The sequence below is a fragment of the Tenebrio molitor genome, chromosome 7, assembly GCF_963966145.1.
Source record: "Tenebrio molitor chromosome 7, icTenMoli1.1, whole genome shotgun sequence".
In the NCBI taxonomy this organism is placed as follows: Eukaryota; Metazoa; Arthropoda; class Insecta; order Coleoptera; family Tenebrionidae; genus Tenebrio; species Tenebrio molitor.
This window is the reverse complement of record NC_091052.1, coordinates 21,058,895-21,082,470: the sequence shown is the minus strand read 5'-3', so window position 1 is coordinate 21,082,470 and position 23,576 is coordinate 21,058,895. Positions and strand designations below refer to the sequence as shown.

Genomic DNA, 23,576 nt, shown 5'->3' with positions numbered 1-23,576 from the left:
CGCAATTTTGAAAACTGTCAAATCAATGTGTAATGATATCAAAAAAATCAAATGCACGCCTATGAAATGACAACTCTGCCTCATTCACACAGTTGCCACATAAATTTTCGTACATAGTTGCCATACTTGGTCACAATCATTTTGAATCACCCAATATGTATGTTGTTCTATTTCGAATTTGGTCTTAGACGAATATTTTTTAAATGATTGATATTATAAAAAATGACGTTACTGACAGTCCTTGTTACTTTCTGACTTTACTCAAGTTCGAAACATCACTCTAGCCTAGTTACGGTGTTGCAATAGATTCAAAATTTATAAACAGCATTTTACAAAATGAAATTACAATCAAATAAACCAATAATCAGAATAGTAAAATTAGTCCTGGTATTGAGTTATGTGTTGTTGATGTTTGTTACCATGGCTACGTTCTTGTATTTGGTTAAGTAGCTGCAGTTATTGCAATTTCTAATTTTGATTGGTGCAAGTCCGATGGATAAAAGATCTTGTCGATTTTATCCATGGCTGGGAACCAATAACAGCTCTCTTTTAATTTGTCGGTGGATAAAATGACATTTTAGGGTAGAGCTGTGAAATAAAAAAATGTATCCGATTAAAAAAGAAGGTCTTGTTATATTATTATCGATTAATTCGAGGAAAACTCCATTTAAAAAATGAAGATAACCATCTCCATTCAAACGGCCAGGTAAAACATAAGCACTTACGAGGTGATTATCAAGAATCTCAACCTACACGTTCATTGAAAATTACTGCTGGAAGTGACGTTCTTGGATTTCGTGAGGAATTTCTTCTTTTGTAACTAAAATGCGAGCTTCTTTTTGGCAGCCAAAACCACGCTTATTTATTTCGAAACATCTGAAATCGCGAAGATGCTGTCCAACGTTTACAAAGTTTTTGTATTGGGAAGTATCCTTTGAGGAAACCTTTCACCGTAGATTTGCCGTACTACAGTCTATTCCATTTAAGTATGCAGTATAGAATAGCTTAGGGACTATTTTCCCGTTGTTGATTGACCAAAATGAGAGAAAAGTTTACACCAAGGTAATGTTCGATTTTTGATAACTACTGTCAAATTTTGATATTTGATCGATTTTTTGGTTATTAGTGTCAAACTTATCGAGTTTTTGTATCAAACGCATCATTAAACTACAATTTTGTTATTAGAATACCACTACCGTAAGTTCCTTCATGACTTTTTTTTTTTGTTAATTTTGCTTGGAGTGTATGTTTTCAAATTTGCCGCGTTCGCCAGTGTAAAACGTTCTCCATCCAAAGCGACATCTACTGCATTCTGAAATGGAATGGACTGTAGCTTTGAATGTCCGCGGACTTCGCCATAGATCAAAACGTATCGGTTTTCTCCAGGTTGGCGAAAACCATTTGTGATTTATATTCAGGTGAAAGTTGAGGTTCTTGTCAAAGTGACTTAATTTTGAATTAAATGACAACAAAAGAAGTTTACTATGATTTTTTTGACCCATTGTTTCATAAAATTCAGAGGGTCCTAACATCAACATTTGTATAAAACATTATTGGCTCAATCATCATTACCTTATGTTAAAATACAGGGTCATTCAAAATGATTGTCCCATGGCAGTAGGCGTTGGTGACGTAGTTGAATGTGCCTCAAGCCTCATAACCATGACCAACTACATTAAACTATGTTACTCCATTTCAATTCCCCTTAAATGCAGTTCGTAGGAAGCATGCCATGGTTAGTAGATCAAGTATCGCCATCTTTTAGTTAGAAATTAAATACCGATAGGCTTCAAATTTGAATCGGTCAAATAGAGAGAAATAAAACTCAAGACTATGAGATACCGATATAGTTTACTTAATTATTGTTTACGACAACCGACAATAGAGAGTTTTTGCAAACCGTTTGATTATGCTCGTTAAATTTTAACGACAACGTCATTTTATGTCGTAGAGATGATTTCGACGTCTTTAAAAAGAGTTTTTGCAAAACGTTTTAACTTATCGGTAAACGTTAACTTATTTAAAAATAAATAAATAATAAATAAAATAAATAAAGTTAAATATCAATCACTGCTATGTCCAGATGGAATTATTATAATTAATAATTCATTATATTAATTATTATAAGCAGTTTTGTCAATGGCCAACGAATCAAAATTTATGGAGATAGCGCCTATCCTTTGAGAAATCGTTAATGTTATAAATCTAATCTTGGGACCTTTACTGACGACAGTTTTTGGAAAATTAAATTTCTAATTGATATACGTTATTCGATTAACGTACGTACGACAACGAACTAGAAAAGACGTAATACGTCTTTGGTTTAACGTTTACGACAACGACAAATTTTTCTGTAGTCTAGCGACAGAGAATACGGTACGTTAAATTCAATAAAACGGTTTGCAAAAACTCTGTAATGAAAATTAAAAAAAAAAACTTTATGAGGTAATACAATCGCAGCCATCCAAAAGTGAACGATAGCTTGCCAAAATTTCCATATTTTTCGTTAGATTAAATTAGGCTGTATTCATTGGCGTTCCTGCAGCAGCAGTTTTAATAATAAAAAGTTCTAATAAATAATTTTTAATAAAAATGAGGCTGAGAAGTGTAGAGAGTTTTTGCAAACCGTTTTATCGTATTTAACGTACGTTATTCTCTCGTCGCTAGGCTACAGAAAAATTTGTCGTTGTCGTAAACGTTAAACCAAAGACGTTACGTCTTTTCTACAGCCCTTTCACAATGGCGTTAACGTTACGTCGATGTTAAAACGTTAATGTTAACGTTAGATCTAATTACATGTATTTCAGTACTTTTTATAAAGTATTTCCGTTGGCTAATGTTAGAATGTAACGTTAAGAATTCAGAACATTTCTAGAGCTAACATTAACGCTAACAATATCATGCAACATTAATTTTCATCATAACGTCATTGTGAACGGTCCACAATGAAATACGAGTAATTTGGAATTTCTAGATCTAACGTTAACATTAACGTTTTAACATCGACGTAACGTTAACGCCATTGTGTATGGGCCTCTAGTTCGTTGTCTTACGTACGTTAATCGAATAACGTATATCAGTTAGAAATTTAATTTTCGAAAAACTGTCATCTAACGTCTAGTAAAGGTTCCAAGATTAGATTTATAACATTAATAATTTCTCAAAGGACAGGCGCTATCTTCATAAATTTTAATTCGTTGGCCATTTACAAAACTACTTATAATAAATAATGTAATGAATTATTAATTCTAATAATTCCATCTAGACATACCAGTGATTGATATTTAAATTTATTTATTTTATTTACTGTTTATTTATTTTTAAATAAGTTAACGTTTACCATAAGTTAAAACGTTTTGCAAAAACTCTCGAAATATATTACTATAGTGAAAGTAAAATGATTTCAACGAAAACATTAAGAAAATATTAATAATGAATAGCAGCACCATTAGCTTGTATAACAAGCTGTAACCTTCTCCTCATGGACAGAATGATTCCTCGTATCATAATCCTCTGCAAATCTGTCCCAAGCCTTTACGACTGCTTCTTGCAATTCTTCAAATGAATCTCATTTTCGCTCATCCATTGTCTTACAATCATCGCAGTGTGAACAGGAGAATTATCCTATAAACATAATTTTCAAACCAATGAAAATTATATTAATTTTACTACCTGTTGAAAAACGAAATTATTGGCAAAGATCTCCTGAACGGATGGTAATATAATGTTTTCTAGAATGTCTCTGTAATGCACTGCTGCGAAGCGTCCATCTACACGTATTCTCCAACATTCCATGCACACTAATCCATCCCCAAACCTTGACCGAAAATCGTACAGAATTTGTTACTGGATGAATAACGGGTGTTTTTTTAAATTTGGCGTCGAAGTAGGCGTTGAACTGTCGATTGTGAACGCACTATACCTACAGGTTACGGATCACGGATCAGCTGTTTTTTTAAACAGTTTTAAATCTTACGCTTTACACGAGTGGGACGATCTCAATCGACTCTCCAAAGCCTACTTCGACGCCAAATTTAAAAAAACACCCTTTATAACGTTCATGGAACCGTAAGTTCCGTGACCTATAGGCTCGTAACCTTCCGTTGTAGCAAGATTAAAAAGTCCAAAGTTCCTCGTTTTCATTTAGAAAATTTGTTGTAAATTCGACTCTGTAGCGTTTGCTTTCCTCAGTAAGAAATGGTTTTCTTGCAGCAGCGGATTTTTTTAAACCATTTATTTAAAACGCTGTCGAGCTACTCTGACAGACCCCAGGATACGAGTATTTGTTCAATTCGTATTGGCCTCTCAACCCTGTTTTCTTGCCAACGTCTCTTTATACTAACAATGCAAGTTTTACTGCAATGTAAATTCTCTTGCCACAGCAGCCAACGAGCAAATTTTCTTCTATAATAGTTTTGCAATAGTCCTAGCTGTCTGAATCAGTGTGAGACTGAGATGTCGTGACATTTTTGAAAAATACTTTCAATTATTTTTTTTTTAACACTAGTGTCAAACTATGACATTTTAGGACGTCTATGATTTTAAGTAAAAATTAAAATATGGGAACTTTTGGATGGCCGCGATTGGTCTGTGGCCGCGATTGTACACTAATATTTGAGTTAATTTAACGTTTTACTTATAATAATTTTGACTAGATGTCGTTAGTTGATCTACATCAAATAAATGTCATTAGGATCATTTTTTTCTGTCAATTGGAATGGCCATAACATAGTTTAATGAAGTTGGTTATGTCCATCATCGACTTGTCATTTGGGTTACATTTTTTCGACATTTGGGATGGCCATAACATAGTTTAATGAAGTTGGTCATGGTCATGTCATAACATGAGTGAGACTAGTATCGCCGATAGGTGGCGCTCCTGGCGGTAGTGGAAATCTGTCTACTACTCATAGTTTGTCTAACGCCGCGGGGCTGGCGGTACATTCAAAATTTGTGTGGGTTTTCAACGCCAACTGCGATGGGACAATCATTTATAATGACCGTAGAGGGATATGGAGGGAGCACTGCCTATGCTGGCAATGTACAGCCAGCGGCACGTCGCGAGACCTGTGCGGAGACCTATTATGACGCCTTTTAAAATGACCGCCAGTACTTCGTGAAATTTTGTGACGAGGGTCGTTGGGCATCAGATGCTTCATAGGCGTCGGTGTTTTTACTGTGATTTGGTTTTTTACATGTGAACCGGTTGGTGAATTCTCTTTGTATTTTTTCAACTCTGATCTGTTTTTATTTTGAACTAAATATTTACGGTAGTCTTCCTACAATTCCTACAAAAATTGTCCCCAGAAAAAAAGTTAAAAGGACGCCACTGGAAAGATGAGTTATCTCAAGGCGGTCTAAAGTTACAGGCCAGGACACTGGCGACGTTCAACGTTGCCACATTCCCTGGTAGGCCATTCCATGACCTACGTTGTTCCCACGGTAGAGAATAATATAAGGTAAAACGACGAAGCGCCAAGCAGTGACTCTCGAGTGGTAGACGATCGCATTAGAAAGAGACGGAAAAGGTAGTGCTGCAGCGGCTCACTAATTTCGGCGTGTAAATTAATATAAAAACACCAAACAAGGATTAGAGAGTTCTTAAATAGGTTTACTGGTAGTACCATAACGTTAAACGACATTATAAACCAATAACATGACTTAAATAGTGATGTATCTAGGCAATTAACCTTTTAACGTTTAACGTAAATACAGCAAACGTATTTCAAAAAGACTGTATTAATTAATGGTACCTTGCATACCTATTAATTATTCATTGTTATTGAATCTCTTAATTCAGTTTTCTTTTGCATCAGTTTTTGGGAGTAAAGTTTAGGGAACAAAATCAAATGAAAATGAGATTATAAAAATATTAAATATTTATTGCGCTTGAAGTCTTGACTCTTTCTTTTTTTTATGACAATTTTTTTGTTTTTGAAATCAGTTTTGTAATATTAAGATTTTTTGCATAATTATCGTAATGAAAGTAGCACTTTTCTAAACAAAAAATCGTAATGAAAGTTGCACTTTTTTAAACGAAAAATCGTAATAAAAGCAGTACTTTTTTGCATCATTTTTTCCATCTCCTTGGAGATGATTGGCAAAGCATACCTACTTTTTTTTTTATTTTTCATAAATCTTTTTAGGTCAAATTTCTCAACTTACAACGATTTGCAAAAAAATATTGTGTATAACACGGTATGAAAGTCTCTTTTTTCACTCATTTGCTTGATTAAACTGCAAATTCATAAAAGAAGTATGACTTTCATAACTAGTACAAATAACTATTTATTCTCATCACTAAAAAATAATAAATTAATTTTGACATAATTTCTTGTTGATGCATTTGACAGGAAAATTCAAGTGCATACAATATTTTTAGAGAAAATCTCGCCTATTGTTTGGTCAAATGCATCAATAGAGAGAACGTATTTTTAAATATGCACTATTTTTAAGAAAGAATAATATTGTTACATCTCAATGTTTCAAATAATCATCCTTATCCTTATAATATTTTAATCAATCCGCTACTGCATTACTAAATATCTAGACAATCCTTCAGATTTTTTTATGCAAACTTTATTGTAACCTCACCTGTGTAGCTAATTTGACTCGTATTTTATGTAAACTAGATGGTTTTAAATGCATACCTGTTATTTTACGGCAAATTTGTAAATTGTCAGGCAACAAATGCAAAAAATAATAGCAGTCCTTCGTATACGTGCATTGGACTGAGCACTACCTTTTCCATCCTTTATATTGATCTCTCACTCGCACATGTCTAGCGTTCGAGGGACAAAATCTCAGCGCTGGACACGCTGCGTCGTCTTACCTATATTATTCTCTACCGTGGTTGTTCCTAAAATTTTGAAACTAATTCGACATTTAAAATAAATTTTGACAAGTCCTTGGTCAAATTCGTCAAACTGAATTAAAAGCGCATTTTAAGTGTTGCGTACCAAATTGCAACTCAAATTATGCGTCTTCTTCAAATTACATAGGTACCTACCTGTATTTAAGTTTCCATCAAATGAGGAAACGAAGGCAATTTGGAAAGAGATTAAAAATCGAAGAGTGAAGAATTCGCAAAAGTAGCAATGCTTGTGCTAAACATTTTAGGGGAATAGATATCAATGGGGACAAATGGACTTCTATTACGAAGAAATTAGGTACATTTTGGGAAGAAATAATCAAAATTAGTAATGAAATGACGACACAATCACTGAAGAAAATCTTTTGGTTTTAAAAACGAATATTGAAATGAGACTGGAAAGCAAGTTACAAGAAATGGGGTGGGATTTAGGCCATGGGGAGAACAAAATTGTTATATTTAAGTTGAAAATGCTCACCTCGCGTTAGTTTTTAACCAAACAGTTTCAATAGCCCGGAACACAACAGAACATCTGAAATATTATCAGTAATGAGCACCGTTATTCTTCTGTCTCCAAGGTGGTTTTAAACTATGTATTATAATGCGATAACGCATTTTTGAACTGTCGTAAAATTATTACCAAGGCTCGCTCCAGCTCCAGGCCAAGCTGCAGCGGGCGTGACGTCACCACAGAAGACGGAATTCCATCAACGCTCTGTACCGTATTCTTACGGCTCGCCAGTGAAATGTTGACGTTTTAAAGAAATAATTTCTAAACCATACGTTTTATAGAAAAATGTTACTTGAAAGAATCGTTTCTAATTAATTCTAGTGTTTAGCTTCAACAAACAAAAGTTAGAAGGGTGTTTAATATGAGTTTATTATTAAACAGAGACAGAATTAAAACATTAATCATAACATAATATAAAATAATATATAAAATAATTACCAAATACGATAGAATACGAATAAAAAAAGATAAAACAAAATATTGATTTCAAATTATGAAAAATATAGTTTTGCAAACCGTTAGGCGCTTTTATCCCTATTTACTTTAGAATAATTATTTAACAAAATATTAGAAAACTTTGTACTTAATACATTTTTCAATTAATTTTAAATAGGACATTCGCCACATTCACACGTACCGTATATCATACTCGTATCTTTGTAAATTAACATTTCAATTGCAAGCTTTTTTAAAAGTACGCGTTGATTTCGCACTTTAATAAATTCAATTTCAAAGTCTTGTCCTATTAGTACTTTAAATAACACGAACATTTGAGATACTATTTCAACAAGAAATTTCTTCGGCCACTTAAGTCCACCTCGATCCAAATGTTTTAAATAAACCAAATCTGGACGATTACATGAATCTACTTCTAGTTTTCGGTTATGGGAAATGAGACTTTTGCATTGTATGCACTTTAATGTCATGTTAGTCCTGTGGGCAATGTATCCTGCTATATATACTAGAACTTCAGCTTCATCTTGCGAAATTGCCTCATCTTCTGCTATTAATGCATCTTCAAACTTTTCGACCAATTCATTTTCATCTTCACTTGATTCTTGTTCACAAGAATCAAGAAACTCTTTTAACGAAAATTCACCTTTATTCGAGGACTTTAGTTTTAAAACAGAAAGCATTTTCAAAGTTCTTTCAGATTCCAAGACCTGCATGACTGAAATATGATAATTTCCGCCACTCATTTGTCTATATTTGCCAAAACGGTCTTCTAGGGCATCTGTTTGAAATTTGAATAATAAAATGTACTGGAATTGTAGGTCGTCAGTTAAATATCTGCAAAGTGCAATTATGGTTTTCAATGAGTGGGTTAAAGATAACTGAGTCTGCAAAGTTAATTTTCCATTTCTTGATTTTTTAGGTTCGCCCTGAACTTCCAAATTGTTCCACAATTCCAACCATTTCAAAAAATTTTCTAGGAAGATTAAATTTTCATCGTCGACACTTTGGATTGGTGCACACCGTGGATCGCGTAAACGAATGTCTTTGTAGAAAGAATTACAGTTAATTATTTTCCACCAGTCACCTATTAATTTTAAAAATGCAATTGCTCCTTCAACACAAGAAATATCATTGGCATACTTCATTTTTAAAGCAGCAATATTTTTCTCATCAAAAAGGCGCAAACATAATGATACATTTTGGCGTTCAATACTTGTGGGATATAGAACTTTCCTGTCTAAGGAAGGTGCTAACTTTATAATATTATTTTGTTCTTCCCTGTAGACATTTTTCAAATCCCCAACGCAAGCAAATAATTTCGTGTCAGTATCGAAACTACAATTTCTTTCATGTAAATTTTCAGGAATTTTTGGAATCACAAATGTTTGTTTAGGATCTTTTTGATTAAGCCATATATTCCTAATAGTTTTCAATATATGAACACCATCAAAGAGCGTGAAAGTCTTAATGTCTGGATTGACAGGATTTAAAAAACTCACTCTTAAAACGCCGCCACAAATTTCTTCGTACATTTTCCTATTAACGCCATTATTGTCACTTATCATACACAGCACGTGATAACCCGCCTCAGTTAGTAATTTCAAAATTTGAAGCACTAGCATATATGAAAAGTCATATTTTAAATTTGTCGCTGGAAAAAGGCCGACGACGTCTTTGTTGTGGCAATATATAGAACTAATCATAAAGGTCTGAATTGTTGAAGCCGCTGTTATAGATGAATTAGTATCAACTGACTGAATATCCGCACCTACAATTTTACCACCCTTGTAAGAAATGTTTTTCTTGACATAAATCTCTTCTAACATCAGTGTTACAAACTTGGCGTTTTCGTCTAACTTTTTCAATTTTTCTGTTAAGTATTTAATATGACCACTACTCAAGTTAGAATTTTCAGTATCCAGCATCATTAAAAGAGTTTTTAAGTATCTTGGATGTGGCAGCTTCAATAATTTAGAATTTTCCATCAATTTGTAGGCACCAGGAAATGGAAAATAAATGGTGGTAGCCCAAATTAATGTATCTGCAGAATACCTAATCTGTTTCATTTTAAGCAACTTGATTTGTTCTTTCATAAATTGTAGGGTTCGTGTATTTTCTGCAGACATATTTTCACTCATGGATACTTCTTCTAGTAATTTGCAAACAATACGTAAGTTTTCGTCATCCCGATCTATCTCCATTCGATTAGCATCAATTTCCATGAAGAAGTCTAATAATTTAAAAATGTTTGACCAACGCTCACAAATTTCATTTTTACCCAACATTTCTTTGTACTGGAATTTAGGAACTGGTTTTTCATTGCACCAAAGTTCAACTGTTACCTAAATCTTCTTTAACAGTCAGAGATTTTAAAATGGGTTTTTGCGTACCATTTTCAAGAAAACAGTAGATGAATATATATCTCGAAAACACTTTTGATTCAAAGTTACCATTATATTTCACAAATTTCTTCGTAATATTCAATTTCAGATCTTCAAAACTGTTAATTGTGTCAGCTAAGTTTATTTCTTCTAATGCATGTTCCAATCTCAATGCGATTTCTTCTTCTCTTACTCTCGGATCTTTTCTCTTCGGTGGTAACATTTGACTCATATATGCTGGCTGATTAGCAAAAATTGTAGGATAAGCATCTTCTGTAAGTTTTGTGCGCTTTCTAGGAATAACCAAAACTGTGTTATCGTCTCTGACCGCTCTGTGTTCACGAATTATGTGATTTTCGGCAAAATGTTTAATACACACTCTGGAAGAAGCTGTTGGTTGAAACTCTTCACTTCGATGAATACTTCTAACCCATTTGGCTTTTAAAACTCTATCAGTGGGAAAACTGAACACGCTTATATTGTCGTTTTTCGTATAATTGCTGCGACAGCCCGGTACACAACAATGTGATGGCATTTTTACTATCTGATTTTTATTTAAAAAGCAAGGGAACGGAATTGATTTACAACTTACAACTCTCGAGAGGCAAGTGCAAACTGGTTTAGGGTTTCGGGAATTGGCTCAGTAGTGATACAATAATATCTCTATGTCAACAGATTTCCTTGAAAGGCATAATAAAATGAATGCAAAATGCAATGCTCCAATGTCCAGTCAAAATATTACGCGCGCTTTACGAAGCCGACCGTCTTCTATGATGACCTCATGAGGACGGTCGAGCTCTGCATGTAGGCTTGAACTGGAGCAGGCATTGTTATTACACTCATATTTGATAAATGCAAATCCAATGACAGGTTTAGTGGATTTTGAATTTTTTCACTAAATGTTGAAGCAATGTTGCCAGATTGTGGTAGGCCATTCCATAGCACACTGTCTTTGGTCAGTGTCATGGCCTGGTAAATGAAGATCGCCTTGGTTATCTCTACGTTAACTTCGGTTTCGCTCGGCTCATCTGGAGACCTTTTATTAGGTTTACAGAAAAGCGCGGTCGTAACCACTTTTTTGAACAGTGCTCCCGCCACATCCCTCTACGATAATGACCCTGTATCTGCACATCTGTCAAAATTACCCTGTATACAAATGTTCCAGAACTGCCTCCCCAGAGAAAAAGGGGAGTATTTGGGTAAATGTGATAATCTGAATTTTAAAGAAAAAAGCCCAATCTCAAGCGATAATCGAGAAAAGACATCCTAAACTTGACCAATCAGAGTTGAATACCTACCATCAAGGTAGGATAACAGCAATTTTGCGTTGCCGGGATTTCGAATTTAGAATTTTGCTGCGTTATCAATAATTATTTTTGCTGTCTAGCAACCTGTCAAATTTTTTAGTAAAACTTGAGGACCTGTATACAATCTCTATTCCAGAACTGCCTCCCCATAGAAAACAGGCATGTTTTGACAGAAAAAGAGACTTCATGATGACTAACATAAATTTTCCTGTAGCTGACATAAAGTTTTCAATTTCACCAATTCCAGAAGCTAGTCCTCAGGGATTATTTAAAAAATCGGACAGATTGCTAGACAGCAAAAATAATTATTGATTTCGCAACAATCGGCGAAAAGTTTACTTGGAATTTTGACTTCGAAACCCCGGCAACGTAAAATTGAGGTCATCCTACCTTGACGGTGCTCAATTTTGATTGGTCCAGTTTACGATGTCTTCGATTATCCCTTGAGATAGGACTTTTTTTTAAATACTCCCTTTTTCTCTGGGGAGCCAGTTCTGGGACACCTGTATAAAACATTAATTTATTTGTTTAAATTCGTGTGGTTAACGAAGACGACAGAAGTTTCACTTCAACCGTGGGCTTATGTGGGTGAGGCACACACCACTTTTTTGTTTATTAAACAAATCTACTTATAATTATCGACTTCCGTGGGGGCTCAGTACTAGTTCTGAAATTAATTAAGTAATAATAATTAGTGTAAATGTTTTAATCTGAACTTAACACAAATGTGTTTTTAGGTGATCTTTGTACCTTAGAATCATCTGGAGCTCCAGGTGTCTGCGAATTATTTAAAGAATGTAAACAGGCCCGTGATGATTTACAGAAACATCAACTTTTTCCTCAACAATGTGGATACCAAAAAAATGAACCAATAGTCTGTTGCTTGAAGAAGTCCAAAAGAAAACCAGGCGAAATAAGTTTAAAAAGCAAGTAAAAGAAACAAAAGCAAAAGATATCTTATAATTTGTATTTTCTTAGAATGTCAAGAATATTCTCGATTAGTTTATGAAGTTAACCGAGCGCCAGTTTTAATAATTAATGCACCAAATATAACAAAAAATGAGTGTGGACATAAAATTATCAAACTAATCGTTGGTGGAACAAACGCTACTAGAAAGGAATTTCCTCATATGGTAAGAAATGACAAGTTACTTTCTCATTATTTTAGAATAAATCTTTTTACAGGCAGTGATAGGATTTGAGCCACAACCTGGGGATATAAAATGGCTTTGTGGAGGAACTGTTTTAAGCAAACATTACATTTTAACTGCTGCACATTGCTTGAGTCATCAAGAACAGTATGTAGAAAATTATTATTATTTCATTACTAGAGAGCGGATTTATATGCGACTAATTTTGATGAAATATGCGCATACATATGCAAGAAAAAATGATTAAATATGAGTAAGATATATCTGTTTCAAAATCAAAAATCCACCAACACTGCATTCTACGTCGAAAATACAACCGACAACGTCGCCAACTTTTGTTTTTAATGTGCCTGCATGTGTCAGAAAAAAGTGGGGTTATGAAAGAAAACTGTTGACAGTCGTTTTGGTGGTAGTTCATCCTGTTTTTTATTTTCAATTTATTATTTTACTCAAAAGGTATGATATGGAAGCTACTACCTTTTTGCACATAATAATTATTTTGTGTTAGGTAAATAAACTCAGGAGTTCAATGTCAAATTTTGGCGTGAGGTTGGGCCAACCCAAAAAAATGAAACTTGTTCTAGGGATTTACAACATAATTCAACAGGTGGTGGATTTTTGATTTTGAAACAGATTATATGTACGGTCGGTGGACAAATAAAACTGGGACACTTAAAAGGAGATCGCACACTTTATATGTAATTCTAAAGACCACTCAAATGGGGATATTTTGATATCAATCGACGCGTCTTGAAATGACAAATATTTGATACCATTGCGCCAAAACACTAACTCTATAAATAAAGCCGCAATCTATAATTGAAAATCAAAAACTTCCATTTACTTTATATGAGTGTGAAAGAGAGCGGTAGATACCCTTCTCGGGTTAGTTTTGGGACTCCATAAATAAAGATAGTTATTTACGGGGGCAATTGACTTCTTAAGAGGGTTCACAGTAGGATGTATAATTGCAAAGATGACACTGAACCTGTAAAATGTCTTTAAAAGGGAATAGCCGAATTCGTAATCCCCCATAAATTACCTACAAATGACAGTTTTATGAAGTGTGCTGACAGAAATCAGTTGGAAAATATTTCAAGTTTTATCGATTTTGTCGCTTTATTAATCGAGTTACATATTTGGCGCAATGATATCAAATATTCGTCATTTCAAGACGCGTCGATTGATATCAAAATATCCCCATTTGAGTGGTCTTTAGAATTACATATAAAGTGTGCTTTCACCTTTAATCTATGTAAGGCTAGGGCCACACTGTAGTGTCTGTAGACTTTTCATCGGCCGACAGTTTAGTTGGTTGCTTAATAAGTATGAGGACTTATGTGAGTGCGCACACTAAAGCGATTGTAGTTGGCCGACAGATTTATCGAAAAATAGTTGGAATTCCCTTTAAACAAGAAAGTTGGCCAACTATTGATAGAGCATGGTGTACAATGCGAGTGCGCACATTCACCGACTATCCCGGTCGGTGATCCACACGTATTATGCGTGCAGTGGCTCTCTGCAGTGCAAAAATTTTGATTTTTAATTTATGATTATGAAAGTAATAAAATATATTGAACCAAAGGATATTTTAAACCTATGTCAAATCTCATATGTATTTAATTAATATCGCGTAAGATTTATTAAGATACCAACAAAAGTAGGAAATATTCCAGCAAAAAATGAGACGTGCTTTATTATTTAAATATCTATAATTCAGAATTAAACTAGATCCCTTTACACATACTTTTATGCGTTAATACTAAGGTAAAGACGCAGTCGGAACGCGCCACTATGAACTATCTATGACAATAACAGTTAATAATTATTCGTTATTTTTGTTCATTACCAAAAGTGAAAAAAGACCATGAATTCGAATGAACTTTCAAATTTTATTAGGACCCCTCATAAAGTTTAAATTTTTGTGTTTTTTTTTTACTTTCTCCTTTATTGCTCCGACACGTATTTTTAAACCACCTTTGTAATCCATTTTTCATTGCTGTCTTCTCCGCCTTCGCATTACCCTTATTCCCTAATTAATGACTCGTTATTAGAATTGAAGAAATTGAAAAAAGACCAGCTTTATGTAGTAAATCAGCAGCGAGTCCTGGCACAGTGCAAAAATTTTGATTTTTAATTTATGATTATGAAAGGTATTCAATATGTTGAACTAAAGGATATCTTTATCCTATGTCAGATGTCATATTTAATTAAAATCGCATTGATTTTATCAACTGTGCATAAGCAGTCGGCCGATTAATAGTCGGCTGTCTGCGCACCAACGCCACCAACAGCCAACCAAACAGTTTAGTTTGCCTGGTGTGCGCGGAAGCTACCCAATCAGACTAAATTATCGGCCAATTATTTAGTCTGTAGTGTGGCCCTAGCCTAAATCAGACCATTGAATTGTCAATATAAAGAGTGTTTTTTTAAATTTGGCGTCGAAGTAGGCGTTGGAGAGTCGATTGAGATCGCACCACTCGTGTAAAAGCGTAAGATTTAAACAGCTGATCCGTGATCCATAACCTGTATAGTGCGTTCACAATCGACAGTTTAACGCCTACTTCGACGCCAAATTAAAAAAAAACACCCGTTACATGAAAAAAATATGGAGAAAAAATCAATTATTTTTATTATTATTATTAACGATAATATAATGTAAACAAAGATATATTTGTACATCATTACCTTGCAATGTTACCGTAGAGGATTTAAAATAAGTTTTTCGATTTGCAAAGCTTCTATATTCTCTATTCTGCAGAATTAGATATTGGTAGTGAGTGATCTTGTACTTTGTGATAATATGTACGATTAGACGTAGCTGTCATGACAATTTCATACATATATTTCAAAATAATTGACCTGTTAAGTGCCACTTTCAAAGACCGCCAAATCAGCAAATAAGTCCAATAGAATTTTTTCAACATTTTTCTGACGTTTACAGTAATCTCTTCTACACCGTAGTGCACCGTTAGTACGCCATTTTTTGGACAGCCTGTATATGCACGCTTTTTAGCTAAAAATGCACTGAAATATGCACAAATATGCCAAAAAAAGTTTCGTAGTTACAGCCTGTAGAAATCGAGCATTTATTGTTTGTCCGTCTACGGGCATATCGGGCTCCAACGTGTATACTAATGAAACAGGTAAACGCCAGATGATCTTGATGATGATGATGATGACCCTGAGGAATAAGAGGAAACTTCTCAAGTGGAATTCCCGAATTCATAAACTCTGATGAATTCATCTCATTTATACCGTTCGATCCAGATCATTCAGGTCCGTCTACGTTACAGAAAAATCAAAATTAGTAAAACAGTAAAGTTCTACTGCATCGTGGATATGCCCACTGGGGACACCACGTCAAAAAAAAACGCACCCTATTGCTGTACCTCTGTGGTGGTGTGGAAAAGAATAAAAAGTACAAAAATAAAAGAAATTCTCGATTTCTACACGCTGTAACTACGAAACTATTGATCTAACAAAAAAACATATAGAACAAAAAATGTAGAGAATTGCATGCTCTGCATTTTCTATAATAACTTAGATAGAGGTATCTCGCACGGATAATGAAATAATCGCAAAAATGTGATTTTGCACCCCTATTCTCCAATATGGCGGGCCGAGCGGCAACCCCACAAGGTCGCAAACTCAACAATATTAATAATATGCCTGATAGCAGATACCTGCCAAGTATAAACTTTTCTGTACCTTTTGCAAGGTAAAACTCCCTATTGATTGGACTATCCTTAAAAATTAAACAATTTTTTTTTCAAAAAAATCTTTGGACGGGTCAATTTTAGTTTATAAAAATATATACAGGCTGGAAACTTTAACTGGAATAAAATTCATAACTTGGAAATAGGCAATTTTTGTAAAAAATCCCGAAACAGGTCGATTTTTATTTTTCCTTGCCCACATTTTGACGCATATGGTTTTTGCATATCTGCTCCCGGAAGTGCGCAGCCACCCCCCACTTCGCAAGGAATATAACGCACTATTTGTTTCCTAGATATTTTCAAAGCCTACCTGCTAAAAAATAAAAACCAATTTTATAAGTTTAACATTATTTAATGCAAAAAATGTTCAAAATGTCCACCGTTTGTTTGTTGCCAAATTGCAAATCGATAGTAACCTGCATCCCTTACGTTTTGTAACATTTCCGGTGTGATTTGCCTAACTTCATGCCTAAAACCGAAGAATATTGAGGACCTTAAGCAACGTATTAGGTATGAATCATAAAATTAGCTAAATCACACCGGAAATGCTACAAAACGTAACGGATGCATGTTACTATCGATTTGTAATTTGCCAAGAGAGAAACGGTGCCCATTTTGAACATTTGTGGCATTCAATAGTGTTGAACTTATAGAATTGGTTTTTATTTTTTAGCACGTAGGCTTTGAAAATATTCAAGAAACAAATAGTGCGTTGTATTCCTTACAAATTAGCCTTTCAAACAAGGTGTCACTTGATATACCCTTACGTTTGAAAAAAAAAGGTGGGGGTGGTTGCGCACTTGGGGGATTAGTTATGCAAAAACCATAGCCGGCAGAATGTGGGCAAGGAAAAATAAAAATTGACCTGTTCCGGTATTTTTTACAAAAATCGCCTATTTCCAAGTTATGAATTTTATTCCAGTTAAAGTTTCCACCCTGTATATTAAAACCAAATTAAATTCCAAGCAGTCATTTATTTTCGAGTGATGTTGTCATCTATGTTTTTTTTAAATGGAAATCCCCTATTTTTTTTTTAATTCTGATAGTCTTTTAGTTGTCTAAACGACAGTATAAAAATTTTGTTATCTTACATAAGGAAATTTTTGAGAAAAAGAAAAAATAAACTGATCGAAAAAAGTTAGGGATATTGTCATAATAATAATAATAGACTTGTTCCCACCAAGGGCGCACTATCACAGCGAGAAGCGCTGGATACCATTGACCCGCAAACGGGCTCGGCCGATGTTTTGCCGTGGAACAAGTTCCGAATCCAACAGGTGTAGACCCAATTATTGGATCGGAACAAAAAGAAGCAAAAATTTAAAAAGAACAGAACAAAACACAAAACTAAAATAAGACAGAACAGACAATTAACAGACAATCACTCACGTGCAAACTGCTTGACAGAGTTCACTCCAGACATACAACCACCGCCTCAGTGACCTCCTTTATAGAGCACTTGAAGAGATCCACCTCATCCTCCAGCAAATTACCCAGTTTTAAAATTCTGTTTAGTGGTGAACCAGCCAAAACATTTGTCCTTGCCCGCGGAACAATAAAACTTGCCTTGATTCTTAAATTCGGCCTGGGAACACGAAACGGAATTTTTTCCAGTAGTTCTGGACAATCCAGCTGACCGCGAATCAGCTTTACCAGGAATCTCGCATCAGCTATGTCTCGTCTACATTGTAAGTGAATAAAACAATATTTCTCAAGTAAAACAGCATGATCTAGACCCCTGGGCGGAAAATGTCCTTCAGCAATATGAAAAAGATGTTTCAGAAAGCGCCGCTGCACCCTTTCCAAACCAGCTTTCATGTAAATGTAATGTGGTGCCCAAGCTGTAGTAGCGTATTCCAGGCCAGACCTCACCAATGAAAAATATAATGTTTTAAGAACCTCAACCGACTTAAAACTCCTGCTGTTACGTAGCACGAATCCTAGCATTTTATAGCCACGATCTATACTACGCTGCACGTGATTCTCAAAGGACAGTTTGACGTCAAATGTGACTCCAAGATCTTTCTGGGAAGAACTGCGTGGTAAAATTATTTTGCCGCAAGTGTATTCATAGATAATAGTACCAGCTTTACGAGAGTACGAAACTACAGTGCACTTATCAATGTTCAGACTGAAGTGGTTTCGCGTGCACCACTCGTTAACTTTTATCAAATCATCCTGCAGCTTGATACAATCTTCCATACTCGATATTTGTCTGTAAATTTTCAGATCATCTGCGAACAGCAGGGCGTAACATTCTAAGTCAGCAACAATATCATTGCTAAATATATTGCTAAATATTTAAGTTTACTTTATCAAAATGCATCAGTAAGTTTTTTTAAGAAGAATTATTGAAATGTTTTTTTAATAAACGTTTTCACACATATAATGAGTTTTGACTTGTGTCAAACTTTTCCTCTGCTTGGGATACGTTATAAATTATAAAAAAACTATCCCACCTCCACCCGGCGGCACGGCAATTTTGCCGGAGTACATACACTATTACGGATATTACTATCAAGTAATAGTGCAGTGCTTATCAACATAATTACCGGCGTCTTGCCTCCGCATTTTGACTTTGTTGTGTATTATGTTCTGTGTCAATGTTAAGGAACTTCCTCACGATGTGACATGAGTATAATAATATACCTTTTTGAATTTCAACTACCAATGTGTTATCTAAATCCAGAATTTTTAAATTTTTAAAAAGAGATTGCGGTACTATTCCCGTTGCTGAAATTACAAGTGGTAAAATCGAAATTTTTTCTAAACACCAAAGATTCCTCATAGCAACGGACAGCTCTAAATATTTATTAATTTTTGTGTTATATGTCTGTGTTATATTATGTGAATTTGGAACAGCTATATCTAAAAGATATGCTTGCTTTTGTTGTTTATTTAAAATTATAATGTCTGGTCTGTTATAATATCAATATCCCTAACTTTTTTCGATCAGTTTAATATTGGAAAAAATAAATTTTATAACGAACAAAAACTGTGTTAGAGGTAATTTGAATAGAGAAGAAACTGTCACGTGATATGCGTAAGAGACGAAATTTGGTCGGACTCGGGCGGACTAGTTCATTTCTTTCTGCAAGGGGGCAGAAAAACATAATGAATCTAACTGTACCAAAAAAATTATATGTTACTATTTATAGTATTGTATAACTTTTAATCTGCTCCGCCCACTAAAATTGACCAATCAGAATCAAAGCCAGATTCAATCTGTACAACTTTTCATCACATCGAAAAATTCGGGCAAACTGCAAAAATTATAGTTTTTGTATGCATTCTCAATCATAACTGACGATAGGAACGACATATTTGATTAATTCTTTTTTTTTGTTCGATATGCCCCGGGATGGAAATAACTCAATTGAATGTTTTAAATAGAAAAAAAAATCTGGACGATTTGGAGAAAAATCTGGAAAAACTAAATTAAAATAATTCGGGGAAAACTGAGTGCTTTTTTGTATGAACTCAAGACGTTAACTCAGGATTCGAACGATGGCTATGCGTAATTCTTTTTTGGTTTTGTTTGTTAGGGTTTCGGCTAAGTCTTCGGAAAAAAAATTCGGGACAATTACAAAGGAAAGTCGGAAAATTTTGACAAATTTCAAAAATTATAATTTTTGTATGCACTCTCGATCATACTCGTAACTGACAGTAGGAGCTACATAGTTGCTTGATGCTTTTTTTTGTTTTCAATTGAAAAAAAATCTGGAAGATTTGAAGAAAAATCTGGAAAAACGCAATCCAGTAAATTAAAATAAAATTACATGTGCTTTTATCTTAGTATTGTTTCGCGATCTGTTCTGAAATTCTGACTTAATTAAATTGTGACTTAAATTCTGGAACAAAACCGCATCACATTCCAGGCACATCAGTCACATCACACATTTCCAGCAATTCAGCAGTGTAGAATACTGCCGATAGAATTCATCTCCCATGTAAAATTTCTCATTTTTACTTTGTTTACACATTTCCAATAGCTTTTCACAAATTCACAAAACGATCACAAACAAATTTAGGTATTGAAATTTGGACAAGACAACGTCTGTCGGGTCAGCTAGTTTTATCATATAAATCAAACTATGTCGAACGTCAAACACCTGGGAAAAAACAATTTGCTACGCCACTGCACTCAGTGTCCCTTCTACTTCAACGCGCAGCAAAGGTCACGTGACAGGTTCTTCTCTATTCAAATTACCTCTACTAAGTACTTAGAATTAAGGAATTATAGTTTGGGAACGAGAAATTGGAACTTTAGCTTCTTCACTTGCAATGGGTTTAGGGTAGGTTGTAGAGATTACAATAAGGAGGAGTTACGACTATGAGCACTTCTTTCCAGGAGGCACAAACAATCTGAATTTTGCCGATATTCGGCATCCCTTTTTAATAACTAGCAGGTACACTAGACTAGCACGTCGGCAGGCAAAAACGGACCACTGTCGTAAATCTTCATTATTATAATCTTTACAACCTACACTAAACCCATTGCAAGTGAAGAAGCTAAAGTTCCAATTTCTCGTTCCCAAACGATAAATGTTGGAATTGCCATCCCCCAGCTTGTTGACAATAAACAACTCTATGAAGAAATTCCTCCTAAATAAAATTAGTTTTTAACTAGTTTTATCACGGCACCCAATCAAAATGAAAATTTCTATGCGTTGTGTTTCTGTCAAATGAGCCATTTTCGAAAACGTTTTGTAAAACAAATAATACAAACGATACTTGATTTTTTGACTTGTTTTTGTTCGTTATTAAATTTATTTATTCAATGTTTTTTTTCTCAAAAATTTCCTTATGTAGGTAATATAACAAAATTTTATAGCTGTCGTTTAGACAATTAAAAGTGCTATCAGAATCAAGAAAAAATAGGGGGTTTCTATTTAAAAAAAAATATCGATGACGTCATCACTCGAAAACAAATGACTTGGAATTCTGTTTGGTATTAAAATATGTATTTTTATAAACTAAAATTGACCCGTCCAAAGATTTTAAAAAAATTTCAAATTTTAATTAAGTAATTTATTCCATACTTTTGACAAAAAAAATCTGGAAACTTGGAGAAATATGCAAAATATTCATTTTCAAAATGACGTAATTTCATTCAAAATTTGTTAATATGTCTAGAAAATCCAAAATTTTGTCTATATACGTCATAGAAACAAATATGCAATTTGCACAGAATCCGAGCTTTAGTCATTGGTATTTGTGGTTGCGTACAAAATAAATTCAGAAATAAGCCTTATGTGACTTGCCCTGTATACAGGTGTCCCAGAACTGGCTCCCCAGAGAAAAAAGGGAGCCTTAGGGCAAATATATTAACGTGTATTTTGAAGAAAAAAAGTCCTATCTCAAATGATAACCGAGAAAAGACATTCTGAAGTTGACCAATTAGAGTTGACCATCATTAAAGTGGAATAATCGCAATTTTGCGTTGCCTAGGTTTCCTTTTTATCCGTAAACCTCTATAATTCTGTCCATTTGATTTGGTCCACTACATTTATTAGAATGATTGTTTACGTCAGTTTGACATTTGTTATAGAATTTCGCTGCAATATTTAATTCAAGTGTATCATTTAATATGTATTCTTCCTCTGAGTACGTAGATATGATTCTAATACTTTTGCACGATGTGGGAACAATGCACGTGAAGCAGTAAGGTTGTACCGTGAACAATTTCCGCAAAGACAAAATCATCCGGATCATAAAACAATCGCTCGGAGTCGAGAATCGGGTCAAATGCAGCCAGTTCGAAGAAAAGTTGGGGATGCTCCAAGAAATGTAAGGACTGTCGAACAGGAGGAAGCCGTATTGAATGTCTTTGAGGAAGACGGCACCCGGAGTATTCGAACAGTTTCTCGTGAAATGGGTTTATCCAAAAGTTCGGTGCAGAGAGTTCTAGCTGATAATAGGAGGCATCCGTACCACTATACACGAGTACAACATCTTCTGCCAGAGGATTATCCAATTAGGCGAGACTTTTATCTATGGTTAATAAACCAAAACGATGCTTCACACTTCTTGTCACGGATACTGTTTTCTGATGAGTCGCTATTTTGCCAGTAAGGTTGTTCCAATTATCACAACCTTCATATCTGGGCAGAGAACCTTCATATCTGGGCAGAGGAAAATCCAAGAGAATAATTTCTCAGAGGTTTTCAACATAGGTTTTCTGTTAATTTGTGGACTGGGCTATTGGGCGATCGTTTGGCAAGTATAAGCGTGGTGGATCCTTCCATTTGTTAAAATTCCGAATCCCCGGCTCTAGATTGGACCGTTTGAATTCCCCGCAAGATTAACGGGGGCAAGATATGCTCAGTTCATTGGAACGGCGCTACCTGATTTACTTGAAATTGTACCTCTTGCTTATCGCATAAATGACTGGTTCCAACATTTTAGCAGAAACGTTCGGGAAATTTTGGATAACCAATATCCACAGCCCTGGATCGGTCGAGGAGGACCGCATCATTGGCCTGCCAGGTCTCCAGATCTGAATCATTTATCGGCGGCCCATAAATTCAGAGGCTGATCTGAGAGTTTGAATTCGGGAGGCTTTGTTTCAGTTACTGAAGAAATGATAACTAACGCTACTACAAGAAGTTTGTTACGTAGAGCACAATTGTGCATATAAATGAATGGTGGTCATTTCGAACATCTGCTTTAACATTGTTACCCATTTAAATAAATGGTTCTTTTTAGAATCGCCGTTTTTATTGTTTTATTTCGAATTTTGCAATTGTCAAGTCTTGACGTTGATGACAGATAAACGTCAACGAATTTTTATATCGGAAAACGTCAAAATTCCAGTTGCCCAAACATTTTATTGATTTGTGCGATATCAGAGATTTTTTGTTGTTGTTCAGCAACCGATCGGATTTTTTAGTAATACCTGAGGACGAGCTTCCGGGATTGGTGAAATTAAAAACTTTATAACTCGGTAATTTGAGCTAGCAGAAAATTTATTTTAGTCAATTTAGAGTCTCTTTTGTTGGCGGCACATGCCTGTTTTCTCTGGGGAGCCAGTTCTGGGACACCTGTATAGTCCGGAAAAATAAGCACATTTTTATTTAAAAAAAAGTGCTTAAAAAGCACAATGGGTCAGATGCATAAACAATTAGCAAATGCTTTTACTTGTATTCGTGAGATAGAAATACATGGACTCTATTAGACA

The 23,576-nt window shown here is 34.6% G+C and overlaps 1 protein-coding gene and 1 long non-coding RNA gene across 2 annotated transcripts in view; both read left to right on the top strand.

The window, feature by feature from the left end:
- Positions 1-23,576, top strand: part of LOC138134490 (serine protease snake-like) — a 38,821-nt gene that overhangs the window by 11,813 nt on the left and 3,432 nt on the right. The window contains exons 2-4 of the mRNA XM_069052787.1: positions 12,264-12,452; positions 12,505-12,659; positions 12,712-12,824. Coding sequence (XP_068908888.1) covers positions 12,264-12,452; positions 12,505-12,659; positions 12,712-12,824 — 457 coding nt within the window. The remainder of the gene's footprint in view (positions 1-12,263; positions 12,453-12,504; positions 12,660-12,711; positions 12,825-23,576) is intronic.
- LOC138134493 (uncharacterized) lies at positions 12,832-23,108 on the top strand. Its single transcript, XR_011160740.1, has 2 exons — positions 12,832-18,084; positions 18,131-23,108. It is a non-coding gene; the product is annotated as an uncharacterized lncRNA (long non-coding RNA).